The sequence below is a fragment of the Balearica regulorum genome, chromosome 2, assembly GCF_011004875.1.
Source record: "Balearica regulorum gibbericeps isolate bBalReg1 chromosome 2, bBalReg1.pri, whole genome shotgun sequence".
In the NCBI taxonomy this organism is placed as follows: domain Eukaryota; kingdom Metazoa; phylum Chordata; class Aves; order Gruiformes; family Gruidae; genus Balearica; species Balearica regulorum.
The window spans coordinates 79481882-79498196 of NC_046185.1; the positions used below are offsets into that span (position 1 = coordinate 79481882).

Here is a 16315-nt window from a genome sequence, read left to right on the forward strand (position 1 = left end):
ATAAATGAAAATGTCCACAAATAGAATATTAAGAGAGCTGCAAACCATTCTCATGCAAAAACAACTGGTGCATAATGCAGAGCACTGTAAGCTGAGATGCATAGCAGTCCAGTATCCGATAGGTTAAATTATTTTAAAATAAAAAAGCTACCAGATTTGCCTTTGTTTGTTCATTTGTCTTTAAACCCTCCAGTGCCTTTAACTTCTGTTTCCAGAGAATACACTTGCCAAGTATCTAATGACTAGCGAAACAATCTCCTGGAAAGTACATTGCTTTAAACGTGTCAGGTGATTTTCAAGAAAAACTTGACAGTAACTACACTGAACTTAAAATTCCTCAAACTTTTGGTATTTTTAAAGCAAATAAATTAATAACATCGTGACATATGAAATCCACATGCCTGTTTTAAATTTTTATTTCTTAAATCACTTTTTTGTTTTAAATAATACACTACTAATAAAACCTGAATTGTGACTATGTAGTCAAGTCCACCTGGTTTTCTCACAACTTTGCAAACTAAAAGGAAAAGACATTTTCCTTTGTCCTCATAGGGTACTGCAATAAATACATTGGGAGCAGGCTGTAAAATTCTACCTGTTTATCAAAATTCCTTCTTGTTTGCCAAAAATGCGTGCTTAGAGTACAATACAAACACACATAGATCACATACTTTAAAGAGTTGTGACTAAATATTTCAGGCGCAGCAAAATGTAAATGTATAGTTTGTCTCTGACGTATTTTGTGGGCCAGATAGACAAAGACTCTTTCTGCAAAAACCTTGGTCCTCACAGAGGAAGAAAGAAATATAGGTCAGCCTCAGATCTGTAGAGCTTCAATTGATTCCCCTCCCCAGTATAAGACTAATATTCTGCTTCTTTTGAGTGAGGAACTCTTTCAACTGTGCTAATTTAATAGTTTTGCTGACTTTACTAGTGTTCCCATAAGTTCACATCTATTGAAGATAATTTTGCATCTAATACCTAAAAAAAGACTTCATATTTTAAAAATGTACTTATAATCTAGTTTTGCAGCCAGGATTACGGTTTACCCTAGTTTGGGAAATTTATGAAGATTCTCATTCTGGAACATTACTCTGAAATCACTGATTCAGATTAAGCCTCAAGTGGTTCTGACATGCTAATGCAGCAGTGTGTTTCTCTGATTTAAACTTGAATACGGCTTGCATATTTTGAAATAAGGAAATCTACCCGGATGTCCAAAAATAACTATTCTGGAATGATTATTTCAAAATAGCATTTTCAATTCCATGTGTTGGCAAGCTCTTCTGGACACATTAGCACCTAGTGTTTTATTCCCAGGAAAACAGGTTTATACTTCTGAGGAAGCAACATTTATGGCCAAGGGAAAATAAAGGAATGCAACAGCAGTTGAAACACTTAATCCAATAATCTTGCTGGAGTTCTAGGAATGAAATAAAGCACAACCAAATTTGCAACAACTCTTTTCTTCTGTTAGCTAATCCAGTACCTCTCATTACTGTGCTGCTACAGTTATCTTTTGTGAATGTAGCTGATGGTTAACAAAGAAGCCAAAATAAAAATGATGGAGCACAGAGAGAGAAAAGTCAGGGTTATAGCAGAATAGCTATGATAACATTACTTAGCAAAACAATCTTGTGACCTAATAATATTTTAAGCATATAGTGTTAAAAAGAATACTGAAAAATTTCCAAAAGTTGTGTTTTTACACCAGAGAAGTTACTATTTGTACAGATTTTAGCAGATGGTACTATTTATTTACTTAGAAATAACATCATAGTAAGATTAGTTTTCAAGCCTTCTAAGTGTGTGAAACCCATTTTCCATCAGAAATACCAACTCTTTACCCTTGCTTGGTAAGACTTTGCACAACATTGGACTGATACAACCTTTCATTGCCCCTACTTTCAAAACTGAAAACTCCAGTACAAATTATTACATTGACATATTTGCCTTAGAGAAATCACTGCCATCTAAGGTTGCTTTTGAAGGCTACAGGTGCCAATAAAAGAAAGCTGACTGGTTCTTTGTTTCAGGGGACCGAGTCTTTACCTCCCTCCTACAGATCTTACTCATTACAAATGCTTAGAACCTTCAAAGTAAATAGCAAACACTGAAACTTGAGGGACTTTAATACTTATCTGCTCATTATAATCACTTCTTTATCTCACGTTATAGTTAATTAGCGGGTATACAAAAGTCAGTTGTGCTTTACGCTTGCCCTACTCAACTCTGAAGAAGTACAGAGAGCTGGAGAATTCTTAGTGAAAACAATAGCTCCAGCAAATAATGTTGATGGTTTTCTGTAAAAGTTTGATAAGCATGTGTGAATTGCAATACCCAGGTGATAAAAACCTGGCCAAATCTTAAGGATTTTCCCCAAGGAGAGCCAAACACCTCTGCTGTTTCCTCCTGCAGCATGAAGATGCCAGGGCTATTTGAAGAACTGCTTGTAAGAATTAACATGGCCCAAAGTATTTTTCCCTAGACGATTCCTGAAAACAGGATGTTCAAAACTATTCAGCCATTGGCAGAAGTCTGAGGGAGACCCCCTCCATGAAAACTGTCAATCCAAATAACTAACACAGGACGCTTATAAACAACAAACACCATGGCATAATGGAAAGTGCTGGACAACCCAAACTATAGGTGTGACAACAGGCTCTGCCAGTGGTATGGCCGGCTGTCAGAGCAATCAAGTGCACTGAACTGTACAGAGAACACCAAAAAAAACCTAAAAATGTGTAAAACTGTTTTCAAGGACTGTTGATAAGTGTCTTTGGTAGCAGAGTCATGAGCTGGTAGAACAGGACTGTCTTGAATCAGAGGGAAAGTCTGTCAGAGGCAACACTGTGTCACAGAGGACTCTATCACAAGAAAGCACTGGAAGAATAGATTTACAAGGAAATAAGAGTTAGCAAAGCATTTGATACTTTCCCACACAACATCTTTGTCTCTAAATTGGGAGAGACATGGATTTGACGGACAGACCACTCAGTGGATAAGGAACTCATTAGATGGCCACACTCAAAGATTTGTGGTCAACACCTCCATGTCTGGTGTGGAGACCAGTGACAAGGGGCGTTCCCCAGGGGTCAGTACTGTTGGGACCGGCACTGTTTGACATCTTTGTTGGCGACATCGACAGTGGGATCGAGTGCACCCTCAGCAAGTTTGCCAACTACACCAAGCTGTGTGGTGCGGTCAACACACTGGAGGGAAGGGATGCCATCCAGAGGGACCTTGACAGGTTGGAGAGGTGGGCCCATGTGAACCTCATGAAGTTCAGCAAGGCCAAGTGCAAGGTCCTGCACGTGGGTCAGGGCAATCCCAAGCACAACTATAGGCTGGGCGAGGAATGGATTGAAAGCAGCCCTGAGGAGAAGGACTTGGGGGTATTGATTGATGAGAAGCTCAACATGAGCCGGCAGTGTGCGCTTGCAGCCCAGAAAGTCAACCATGTCCTGGGCTGCATCAAAATAAGCGTGACCAGCAGGTGGAGGGAGGTGATCCTGCCCCTCTTCTCCACTCTTATGAGATCCCACCTGGAGTACTGCGTCCAGCTCTGGGGGCCCCAGTACAAGAGAGACATGGAGCTGTTGGAGCAAGTCCAGAGGAGGGCCACGAAGGGCTGGAGCACCTCTCCTATGAGGACAGGCTGAGAGAGTTGGGGTTGTTCAGCCTGGAGAAGAGAAGGCTCTGGGAAGACCTTCTAGCAGCCTTCCAGTACCTGAAGGGGCCTACAGGAAAGCTGGAGAGGGACTGTTTTCAAGAGCATGTAGTGATAGGACAGTGCGTAATGGCTTTAAACTGGAGGAGGGCAGATTTAGATTAGACATTACGAAGAAATTCTGTACTGTGCGGGTGGAGAGACACTGGAACAGGTTGCCCAGAGAATCTGTGGCTGCCCCCTCCCTGGAAGTGTTCAAGGCCAGGTTGGACAGGGCTTTGGGCAACCTGGTCTAGTGGTGGGTGTCCCTGACCATGGCAGGGTGTTTGGAACTACATGGTCTTAAGGTCCCTTCTAACCCAATCCATTCTATGGTTCTATAATTCCAAATATGTACAGCATATCAGAGTGATAATTAAGGAGACATAATAAGCTATGAATAAAAGTAACAACCACATGCTCTAGAGGCTGGTACGTGAAGATAAAACAAAATAAAAATTAAAAAAATAGAAACTTTTCTTGACATTGAGATACTAGCTTTTGGAACAGTCTGCTCAACAGAGGGACTGAAGTAACATTGTCTGAAACCCTTGCAATAAAACCAAATAAAAAGATTAGAAAAGATTACACAGTGAGCACTCTGCCTTTCACACAAAAAGGCAGGACAGATGAGCTAGTACATCTCCAGCCTTTTGGATCTTTTAAAGCTGTTATATATATACAAGCATGCTCTATTTCTCAAAAATTATGTGAAGTAGATATTAAAGACTACACGTAGCCTTGATCTGGGAAAGAAACTGTAGTTATTATTGATGGAAGTTCAAAATATAGCCTTGACACAGTTATACAGCCCTAAGTATGATAAATGTGAATAAATAAAATTAAAATAATCCAAAAAAGAATGACATTGCCCCAAGGCATTTTCCTTAGGTAAGGTTTACTCATTACTCTATTTACCCATTCCTATAGTATAGAAGTCATGGTTGGCAACATATAACAAGAATATGAGTATTAAAGCACCCAGTAATGCAGTGACTAAGTTTTAGATGTTTCATTACCTAGTGAAATTTATAGCCCCAAGTAAGGTACCTACACTCTCTCCACATGTAGAGATCTAAATATGCTTGAAAACCAGCATAAGCCAGGAAAAAACTAGTCAAGCCAAAAGTAAGTGATAAGTGAGAGAAAGATTATGCCTGCATTTTCCAAACGATCTGAGTCTCTAATGATAGATGATGAGGAGACACCTTACTTCATCTGCATCACAGCTGTAAATCCTCTCCTTTGTCACAAAGCAGAGCTAGAATCACTGATGAACTCTTTAACCAGAAAGAAAGCATGGCTGGTAACCCTTTTGGTGCAATGGATATTTAATTATTCCAGGCAAAATGATACAGCTACAAAAGATATGACTGAAAAAACCCACAAGTAATAATTTTATCTCCTTTTAAGTAAGTCATTCCAGTGGAAAACAATACTTCACATACCTCTGGGCAGAGAAATAAATTATCATTTCAGCAGGATTTGAGTCATTTAACTACTGTTCTACTCAGTAAAATGGGAACAGCACGGCTTTTTTTTTTTTTTTTAAACATTCTTAAAATCTAGTCAATTAAATCCCGCTGCTCAAAAAGGGAGAAGAGTACCTAGCCTGCAGCCATGTATGGGGTCTATGATTTGAGACAGCAGTCCCAAAGCATGTTTGGGCCCTGCAGAAATTGTCAGGAATTGTCCTGACAGAAGCACGGGTACCTGGGAGTTGAGGGACCTCCGCACAGGCACCAGTCAAGCAGGTGCTCTGGAAGTCTCACCTCTGGGTTTTGGAGTTCACACCTCACTAATAACATAATAAGGCTCCAGCCTTGAAATGTTTCAAGCAGACTGCAGACTTGGTGTAAATATGGGACTAACCTAAGAAAACACGGGATACCAGCCCAATATCCCTTTCTGAAATAAACACATCTGCTTAAGAAAACATGTTTAATGTCTTGCACAATCAGAATGCCATAATCGTGTCATATTCAAGAAAAGAGAGAAGCACAAGAATATGTCATTAGAAGGCTCTGGGGAGACCTTCCAGCAACCTTCCACTACCTGAAGGGGAGTCTACAAGAATGCTAGAGAGGGACTCTTTACAAGCGCATGTAGTGATAGGACAAGGAGTAATGGCTTTAAGCTGAAGGAGGGTAGGTTTAGATCAGATATTAGGAAGAAATTCTTTCCTGTGAGGGTGGTGAGGCACTGGAACAGGTTGCCCAGAGAAGCTGTGGATGTGCCCTCCCTGGAAGTGTTCAAGGCCAGGTTGGATGGGGCTTTTGGCAACCTGGTCTAGTGGAGGGTGTCTCTGCCCATGGCAGGGGGTTTGGAACTAGATGGTCTTTCAGGTCCCTTCCAACCCAAACCATTCTATGATTCTACGATTATTTCCTTCTCCAGTTATACACATATACACCCCTCCCTCTCCCAAAATACAAGTCTTTCATCTAACGAAAAGGAGGAAACAAAACCAAAAGGGCTACAGGACCCCTCCACATCCTGTTTCAACTCACTAAACCACAGAAAGGTGAAACTTTGTCCTATGTTGGCCCCTAAATCAACCAGAAGCTTGAGGTAGAGAGTTGCGTATATATAATTTTTCTTTAAAGTAAGCTTTGCAGGATTTCCAATGGGGCTTTGACTGTCCTATCACTTCTATTTTAGTAGAGAATGCCTAAAATATGCTACGTAAGACAGCATAAACAAAAAGGGCTGGGAAAGAACCGTAGTAAGGAGAATACCCCACCCCCCCTTCCCTGGTCTAATCATTTGCCAGGGCACAGCTTTTCCTTAGGCCTTGTTCTCAATCCAGTAGCCTTTCACTGGCCTCCTGCATGTCACCGATCCCCACGTGCAGCCAGGTCCCTTAGAAAAGTCCTTCCACCACCTCCTAGCCACAGCTCTACATCTGTGCTCTGTGGTCACCTTCCTGCTGTGACCACGTGCATGTTCCCTCTGACAGCCAGAAACGTCTCCACCTGCAAATGGTCACTGCCTTTCTGCTGCACAGGTAACACCTCTCTGATCCTGAGTGTAGCAGTCAAGAAAGGCAACTGGCAGCCTCTTTCCCTCCTTTAATAGCCCAGCTTTTCAAAGGAACACATATTAAACAAACTGAAAGCAAAACAAGCTAAAAAAACCCAAATGCATCTGTTACAGCTCTGAAAAGCTCATCACAGTGGTTCAGAGTCCATCTGATGTAAACCAGAACAATTCTACTGAATTACTGGAAACACACTTATCAAAGGGAAGATATAACTAATCAGATTAAATTAACAATCTCTAATAGCATGTTTCGTAACCCAGAATTACTTTTAGATAACCTACAGAAAAAGTTGTATGCTGAACTTTAAATTCCTTAACGACATAATACAGTCTAAACACAAGTGATAATTTCTAAGTTTCTTTCCTTGTTTGATTGAATAACCATTAGCTGCATAACACTTTCACCTAGTAGAATATTTACATTTATTATGGTCTCTTGATCCAGCACTACCTTTAAATACCCATTTTTCCAACTAGTCTTAACTCTCAGTTCATCCAATCCAGTTTTCTTTTTGAACCCACAGAGATATTGCTTTCTCAATTATAATACAGCTTAAAAAAACCCCCAACTTAAATTTGTCTGAGTTTCAACCTTTAAACATATTTAACCAGCAGCTCTATCGCACATTATCAGATATTTGTTTTCTATATAAACCATTTCTTACTGTTTCATTTCGCAATACAGAATCTGTATAATAACACTTAAATATCAATATAATTCCTTAGGAGTCTCATCTAGTCCTAAGAAGTCAGAGACACCTCTGATAAACTGTACATAAAAAGTCATTGCTGAAAGAGGTCATTAATTTGGATTCCTACTTACAGTCATTTTTCCTTCCCATTTTTCCACAACCTCTCGCAAGCATTTTTCTCCAATCAAATCAAACTAGCTGATTCTTCATACCTGTATGTTTTGTAAAAAGGACATCTCTTCAGGGGGACCTTAATGACGTGTTCCTGAAGGCCCACAAAAAGGACACTCTGGCTGTGCAGGATCTGAAGGCTCCTGATAGGCTCTCGCTGACTTTTCGGCAGGAGTTCAATTTCCTCGAGTAGGCAGCTGCTTGAGGTCTGGTTCATTGGGGCGAGTACTTTCTTAATTGTGCCATAGTCTGCAAAGGCAAGAGGAAAACGAGTTACTAAAAATCATACTGGGCATTCTACCTACTTGGTGTCATCCAGTGAACAAATCTTCGTCCCATGCTAGATGCTTTCAATGAAGCTTTAGAATGTGGGAGAACTTTGACTGGAGTTTCCTAAATTGCATATAGTACAGTGAAAAGAATTTGAAAACAGCCACTAAAATTTTCTATGCAATGTAATACAGTAAAAAATCATTTTATTAGTGCAGAACAGACTTCACAGCAGTAGTCACTAGAAAACAAGCTCTCAAAGTCTGACTATTATAAATGCACATTCACAGTAAGGGTTACTGATTTCGGTTTACCAGATTGTACTACACTTTACTATGTTTCAAGCAGTTTAAAAGTCCATCATTGCACCAGTCTGTTTTAAAAGTCTATGTGTTAAAAACTATTGGGTTTAGATACGTATCACATGCATGTAATAACGCACACATGCATGAATATTTGCAGGTCTTAATTAAGTCTAGGTGAATATAACAATAAAATTAGGCTGCTTCCCTTCTCCTTACTTATCTGAATTTTGACCTCTGAAAAATCATATCTTTTAGCATTTGCTCTTCACTGTTACTCTTATTGTGATTTCTAAGCAAAACCTGTTAAGCATCACAAACCAGTGTCAGACTACTGATAAGATTTCTAATTCACTCACGCAAAGTTTTAAAAGAATTTAAACATATAAAAGAACATTTTTTTTCTGAACACAAAGGACCACCTTCTCGCACTGAGAAATATTTTAGGTAGCTGTCTGACCAAAACTGCATTATGCAATCTTCTATGCCATGGTAAATATGAAAGATCCAACACTCTGAACACATACTGAGATCAGCTCTTACTCCTGTCAAGTCTTGAAAGACTGTAGTATCTCTTATGAGTCAGTAACAATTGCAAGACAAATGTCTGAGATGCTGTGTTCTGCAGCCCAGTAAACACGGTTTTTGCAATCACTAGCACAAAGCCAGAGGCTTGGTGGGCAGCTGGCAGCGCAGGGTCTCAGCACGGGTCTGGCCCTGCCTTGGCAGGAGCTGGTTTTAGCCATGGCAGCAATCGCCTGGTGGCCACGTGCCCATGTCCTCCCTGTGCTGGCGTCGCTCTGGGAGCTCCCGGTCAGGGGGCTGGCACCCCCACCTAGTCACTGCGGGACAGACAGCCCCTCCGGGGTAACGGGGCTGGGGAGGGCAGCCTGCGGCTCCCAGACTTTTCCCTGGAAGCAGAGAGGAACAGCAACTAAGCAACCTTAAGAAAAAAGTAGCCTGAAGACGACTCTAAAACTGAAGAGGAGGTGGAGAACCCAAGCTGTTAATTACTGTTAAAATCTCCCTCTTCCTGAGGAAGACTGAAGAGTCAATCTCTAAGACCTGCAGAAATATTGGAAGGGGGAGCATAACACCAACTAACAGGGGAAGTTAGTAGTAAGCATAAGATTTTAACCATATTACTAACAAAACTTTAATAATTAGATAGTATGGACATAATTTTATTAGACAGTCAAAACTAATTAGATGAACCATAAATGCTTAGCTCAGTATATAAAGTGTATTCCCTTTGCTCATGACAAGATTTTGAGTGTAATAGCTCATGTCTGCATGTGAAAATCTTCTGACCTCTCAATTCTTAATATAATCACTCCATATAACTGTTTACATTTTTCTCCTTTCTTGGTATAAACAAGCTTGTCAGGATTTACTGTATGTAAGAGTGTTTGTTAGGAAAAAACTTTCCTTAAATGACAATTTTAATTTTCATTAAAATTTAACTTTTTTTGATAGAAAAAACTCTATCACTTTTTTTTTCCAAACCACCTAAAGTAGAATTATACTCAAAAATTAATTAAATCTTGTCCAGGAGTCAGTTTTGCCTCACAATTAAGTGATAACCTACTCAACCAAACAGCATAACAAGCAATGTTTCTACTAGTGATTGCTGGATGCAAGTTTCAAGGTCAAAATATGGTCTGAAAACTGCCTAGAACAAAAATTTGGTGGCTGTGTTAGTCACTGAGTGAAAAAAACAAATTATTTTTTGGAGCACAAAAGTTGGAAAAACGTACTAAGAGAAAGAAAAGAAGAAGCAGTGGATCATTTTACACATGTGAATGAGTTGGTATCACTGTATAGATTAGTTAGTACAACTCTGTATCACTTGTCTGACTGGCAGCAGACAGATTCAGTACAATTTGTGATACATCGCACTTGACTTGTCATCTTTTTCCTGTATGAGACAAAAATCAGGTACAGATTCACCATGTGCTTCTTGTATAGACTAACATTTCTTCCTCCCCCTGTGCCGTGCCTGGCATCTACAGACTGAGTCACTTGCCGTTACCTCCCCAAGGATAAAAGAGAAAAAAAAACAACCCATGACTGGAGGCCTCTTTCTCCCATGCCTACATACACGTTTAATTTAGAAATGCAGTTTTGGACAGGAGAATATGTTCAAAACCAAATGTTTTGTTTCTTTTCTCTTCAGTCAATTTGTTTAGTGTAGAGGGCAGAATTACAATTTTTTTACGTTTAGGTCTATGACCTGACAATATGGTTACAGCAGCATACTACCCTAGAACAAAAGAAAGAATTCTCACTTTGAGAACTGCAGCACTAATGCCTTCCCCAAGACAGCTGTCGTTGCTCTTCTTTCTTCTTATCTTGGCATACAGGCTCCATTCCTCCCATTTTCTTTTCCTTTCTTTCAGCATTTCCCACATAATTCCTTTCCAATTTGTGGTCTAAGAGGATCAGCACTCATACAGATGTGTTTAAAGTCATAAATGATTGGGCTTTAAGTGAAGAAGCAGTGCCAGAGATCCCACAGATTATCAGGAAGAAACACTACCCTTCATAGCAGCAATGTGGGTCATATGCAAGTTCAGTATAAAGCAATAAAATGTTATCTGAGATCTACCTCTGCCTCAGTAAATTCTCCTACTTCTGATCTTCTATAACCTATTTTCTCTGCTTTAAATTCTTCCCGCCTATGACTTCAATTTTGCATGGACCACCTGGGAGCACAAAGTAGAGTGAGGATCTGTTTTAATTCTGCAACTTTGAGACAGACACAGACTGAACTGGCAGCTATGTTCATCAGACTGTGGTACATAGCAAGGGTATGTAGCTATCAACCTCTTCAAACTATACTAGCATGTAGGCTATAATGGGCTTCCTTACAGTGCAAAATCATCAGTACTTTCAAAATCCAGGTGCTTTCCAATTCTGCTACAGTGTGTTCAACATTGTGCATCCAGCCTCTAGCAAAGTTTGCAGGTTTCCTAAAAAACCTGTGAAAGTCCCATCCTCAAAAGTGTTATCTGTTCAGCCATTTTCACACCACAGTTGCAAAGCAAAATAAAGAGAGGAGTAGGGGGAAAAAAATCGGTCTTGAATACAGTTCTGGGGCATGGAAGTTTTCAGACCTATCAAAATCTTTCAAGTGAATATTTACTTTATAATCACACTAACTGTCCACTTCTGCCAAGAAATAGGCAAGAAGAACAGTAAACACAGACCTTCCTAATGGATGTAACTATTGCCATGGACACAGGGAAAGTTCCAGTTTCATCACAAATGTCAAGGTTGAGTCCAACAGCTATTTAAGAATTCGAATGAATGACATCTTCACATTCTGAACGTAAGCAAGACATGCTGGAATAGATCCAGACACCTGACAGCCTTGGTTTAAGGATGACAGAGTATATATAAGAGTAGTAAAATAATGACATTGGCCAGAATGAGTAAATAACGTGCTTTGTTAACTTGTACTGCAATATTCTTAGAGACCTGCAAAACCAGCAACTGAAGATTAGAAATCTAATCACTGTGAATGAAGATAAAGGGGAAAGACAAATTCTAGTTGAAAATGTTACTATGTAATGCATAGGAGACTATGAAGAACTGAATGGAAAACCTGAGATGGAGCTGCAGAGAACAAGCTTGGAGGCAACAGAGTCTGTAATGAACAAAATGATAATGGGACAAAATCGAAGGATGATCTCTAAAACTGAAAAGCACAGTTTAAGATTTAAATGCTATAAAGCGTAGCCAGCAACGGAGAAGACTGCAAAAGTGTGATTAATATCATTATAACATCTATGGTGACACCTGCAAAGGAAAACAGAAAATGAAAAGACAAAACAAATGGCAGATGCAACAAATGAACCTGCAATTTCTTAAGTTTTCTAACAGAAATAAGGACACTCAAAAGAATCTGTAGCAACTTCTTGCTATGGAGAAGAATAAATATTTATATGAGCTATTATATTTACAAATATCGCTGCATTCTTCAAGCAAAAGCATCTATAATAAATCATCCAAAAAGAGGCAGTATCGAAGTAAGTTCATTTCATTTCTATAAAAGAAGGGAAAAAAACCTCTACCCATTCCTTTTTGGGAAGGAAACACTTTCAGTCTTAACTCTTGCCATATTTGACAGTGAAAAAAAATCCCTAATTCAATCCTCATTTTATTGTTATTTTAGTACCTTGGAGAGAGGGTTGGTCTCCAAAAAGCAACAGAATCAGCACCAGAACACAGAATCTAAGTCAACAGTTTTCAGAGGAAAAGCCTACAGTATCATTTTTCAGTAATGTTGCAAAAAAAGTCATTGGTGCCTTCTAAACTATATGAGTTGCTAGCAAAAGAAACTTGTAATAGTCTCAAATATAATCACAGGCCAGCGATATGCCTATACTTGTGACTTTACAAGCATTCCTAAACTTTCAGAGCACAATAAGGTGCCTTTACAGATCTGAAAATCTCCTCACGTATACCAAGAAAAACTCAGGGAACAGCAAAATAAACTGCAAAATATAAACTAAGAATATGCAATATAAGTAAGGGCCTATTTTGCAATTTCCCCACAAAATATTGTCTAGAAAAGCAAGATGTCTTAACCAGATAAAAGAATGTGGTCGAAATGGAGGAAAGCAACAGTCAAGGCAAGACACTAAATGGAAGCTAAAGCTATATTCAGTATTTCAAGTGACATTTGTAATTAAACTTGAATAAGGTATCACCCATGCAAGAAATACACTACTCTATGTATATTATAATATGTGAAAACAAATTCATTGACACCCATAAAAATCTACCTTAAAATAATAATCACGAGGGGTTTTTTGTTTTAAAGACGTTGAAAATTAATGGATATTTGGGAGAATACACTTTAAAATGTGTAGTTGAAATGGATACAAATTACATATATTTTCAAGTGTAATTTGAAATAGGCTTTGGAAAGTTATCATCATAGAACCACAGAATGGTTTGGGTTGGAAGGGACCTTAAGACCATGTAGTTCCAACCCCCCTGCGTGGTCAGGGACACCCACCACTAGACCAGGTTGCCCAAAGCCCCATCCAATCTGGCCTTGAACACTTCCAGGGAGGGGGCAGCCACAACCTCTCTGGGCAACCTGTTCCAGTGCCTCACCAGCCTCACAGGAAAGAATTTCTTCCTAATACTTGATCTAAACCTTCCCTGCTTTAGCTTAAAGCCATTACCCCTTGTCCTGTCACTGCCCTTGTAAACAGTCCCTCACCATTGTTCCTGCAGGCCTCCTTCAGGTACTGGAAGGCTGCTAGAAGGTCTCCCCAGAGCCTTCTCTTCTCCAGGCTGAACAACCCCAACTCTCTCAGCCTGTCCTCATAGGAGAGGTGCTCCAGCCCTCTGATCAGCTTCATGGCCCTCCTCTGGACTCGCTCCAACAGCTTGATGTCTCTCTTGTACCCCAGAGCTGGATGCAGTACTCCAGGTGGGGTCTCACGAGAGCGGAGTAGAGGGGCAGGATCACCTCCCTGACCTGCTGGTCATGCTTCTTTTGATGCAGCCCAGGACATGGTTGGCTTTCTGGGCTGCAAGCGCACACTGCCGGCTCATGTTGAGCTTCTCATCTACCAACACCCCCAAGTCCTTCTCCTCAGGGCTGCTTTCAATCCATTCCTCGCCCAGCCTATAGTTGTGCTTGGGATTGCCCTGACCCACGTGCAGGACCTTGCACTTGGCCTTGCTGAACTTCATGAGGTTCACATGGGCCCAGCTCTCCAGCCTGTCAAGGTCCCTCTGGATGGCATCCCTTCCCTCCAGTGTGTTGACCACACCACACAGCTTGGTGTAGTTGGCAAACTTGCTGAGGTGCACTTGATCCCACTGTCCACGTTGCCAACAAAGGTATTAAAGATTATATTCATTAACTATTTTGATTCTGTCCATTAAACGCTGGTTTTGCATATTATTTGTTGTATACAAATTATTTTTCCAGTGTCACTGTGAGAAAATGTATCATCAGACTTTGCTTTTCTCCACCACAGGAGCCGAGATAAAGGCCTACTGCAAAGCAGAGTGTTCATTTGGTTAACAGCAGAAAATTATTCCAATGACAGAAAGTATCAGGTTGCATAAGGGCTTAAGTGCGCTCAACACAAAAAAAAGACACAGCAACAACTAATGCAGCAGCTGGTTGAGTCTACAAAGGGAAAGCCCAGCACTTACGATTTAGCAATCTGTGTAATATAAAAAAAAATGCATATGGTACCCAGAATACAAGAGGATTTAAAACCTGCTCTTTTTTTTTTCCCTTCCTAAAAATAACTTCAAAATTAGCTAAATCATCAGGAGAATATGGATAATTAAAGCCTTTGCTATAATCTGTTTTCCCATATGGGGGTGAGGTCCAATTTGGTTTAAAGCAAGGGCATGTTCAGAAGATAAGATAATATAACCATTCTCTGTAACTTAATTTATCTTTTACCTCCAGGTTTCTGAGATATGTATTTATACTTGATTTATAGGAATAGGTTTTTAATCACACTACAGCCTAAAGGACAAGTAAAAGACTCAGCTTCAACCCTTCTGCTTTAAAAATTAAAAATATATTATGGGTAAATGTAGTATCTCTACAATGATACAGAAAACAAAAATAATATAGTTTGATTTAATTTTCCCACCTTAATTTACAGGGTTTTACTTTAAATATTTGCATATTTTAAAATGTATATTCATTACTTCTTTGGGAAAAAAAAAGTAAATCTCAAAAAGGAATATGAAATTCTGATGCTTTATCAAAGTGTAAATTTCAATTTTTTATTTTTTTATTTTTATTTTCAGAGCTTTTTTACATGTTCATAGTTTGTCTGTCCACTTGAAATTAAACCACTGTTTGAACAATCTGGTCAGTGTGCTGGTTAATTTGTTCCTTTTCTCTACTTTAAATATATTTCTTGGTGTAATAAAATACATATGTTGTGATTTTTCTACAAGTTTCAGTCAAAAATAGAGGTTAAAAATCTGAACGTGTTCCATTTTGCAGACTTGAGAGAATAAAAACTGTGATAAGCTTACAAAGAATTTCAACAATAAACTACTGACTGCCTTGCTATTACGGCTCATTATCATCATGATGATAACTAGACGATGGTGGATATTAACAGAAATACAGATATAAAACACATTTATTAGATTAAAAAGACAATTCTGTAACTGTATAACAAAAGCTTTTAACACATACTGTAGCTGGAAATACAAAAAGAATTTTGTTGCATTTCCCCAAGAAATGTTGTAAATTGTTCTGCCTTGTTAAATATGGAGAAATATTTTTAAACACTAAATAGGTGAAATTAAATGGTGGTTAGTCTCTGTGCCATCACCTACTCACAGGAAATAGAAAAGCTTAAGCTGTCCCTTATTCAGCTATCTCAGTTTCCCTCACTCCGTCATAGGACACTGTTGGAGAAAAAAGTATGCAAGGAATCTGGAAAATTCACAGATCATTGCTCATGGACATTTAATTAATTTTCAGTAAATTTAATTAACTGAACCAACAGCAATCCATGTGAAAAACTCCGTACTATAAAAGCTAGTACTAATACCACTGAAAATCTGGAACAAAAATAAATACTAATTGGTTTCTGTCACCTGCAAAAAATATACACACACTACCAAAATATGAGCCTGCTCTAGCTGAAGTTCTTAGATTACCTAGTTGTTTTTTAGAGTTGCAAGAATGCAAACCAACTAAAAATCTATCAAGTGAACTATATTTTTAGCTGAATCATTACAGGATCAGCAATGTGTCTCAAGAATTGGACTTCATAAGTAGAACAAGAGTTGTTAGATTTTAAAATAAAGCTACAGTCTGGGGCTTGAGAAATCTTGCTGCTTGTCCATGTGAGACCTTAGCACAAAATTGTAAATATGTTTGGTCTTGGAGTTTTTGGCCACACGTGAAGTAAATATAAGACCAGGTCCTTTCTAGTTCTAGGTCTACTCCAGACAGAAAAGCAGGGGGCTTGGGTTTGGTTGTTTTTTGTTGTTCAGGGGTTTTTTTGTGTGTGTGGTTTTGGGTTTGGGGTTTTGGTTTTTTGGGGGTTTTTTTGAGGGGTGATTTTTGGTTTTTATGATCTCAGATTTTAAACCAAATCATTCTCTCTCCATGA

At 39.1% G+C, this 16315-nt stretch overlaps 1 protein-coding gene across 15 annotated transcripts in view; it reads right to left on the reverse strand.

Annotated features, from left to right (window-relative positions):
- The window catches only part of SEMA5A (semaphorin 5A), a 353459-nt gene that overhangs the window by 98311 nt on the left and 238833 nt on the right, over positions 1 to 16315 (reverse strand). For all 15 annotated transcript variants that reach the window (XM_075744800.1, XM_075744790.1, XM_075744785.1 and 12 more), the window contains one exon: positions 7656 to 7863. In XM_075744800.1, coding sequence (XP_075600915.1) covers positions 7656 to 7863 — 208 coding nt within the window. The remainder of the gene's footprint in view (positions 1 to 7655; positions 7864 to 16315) is intronic.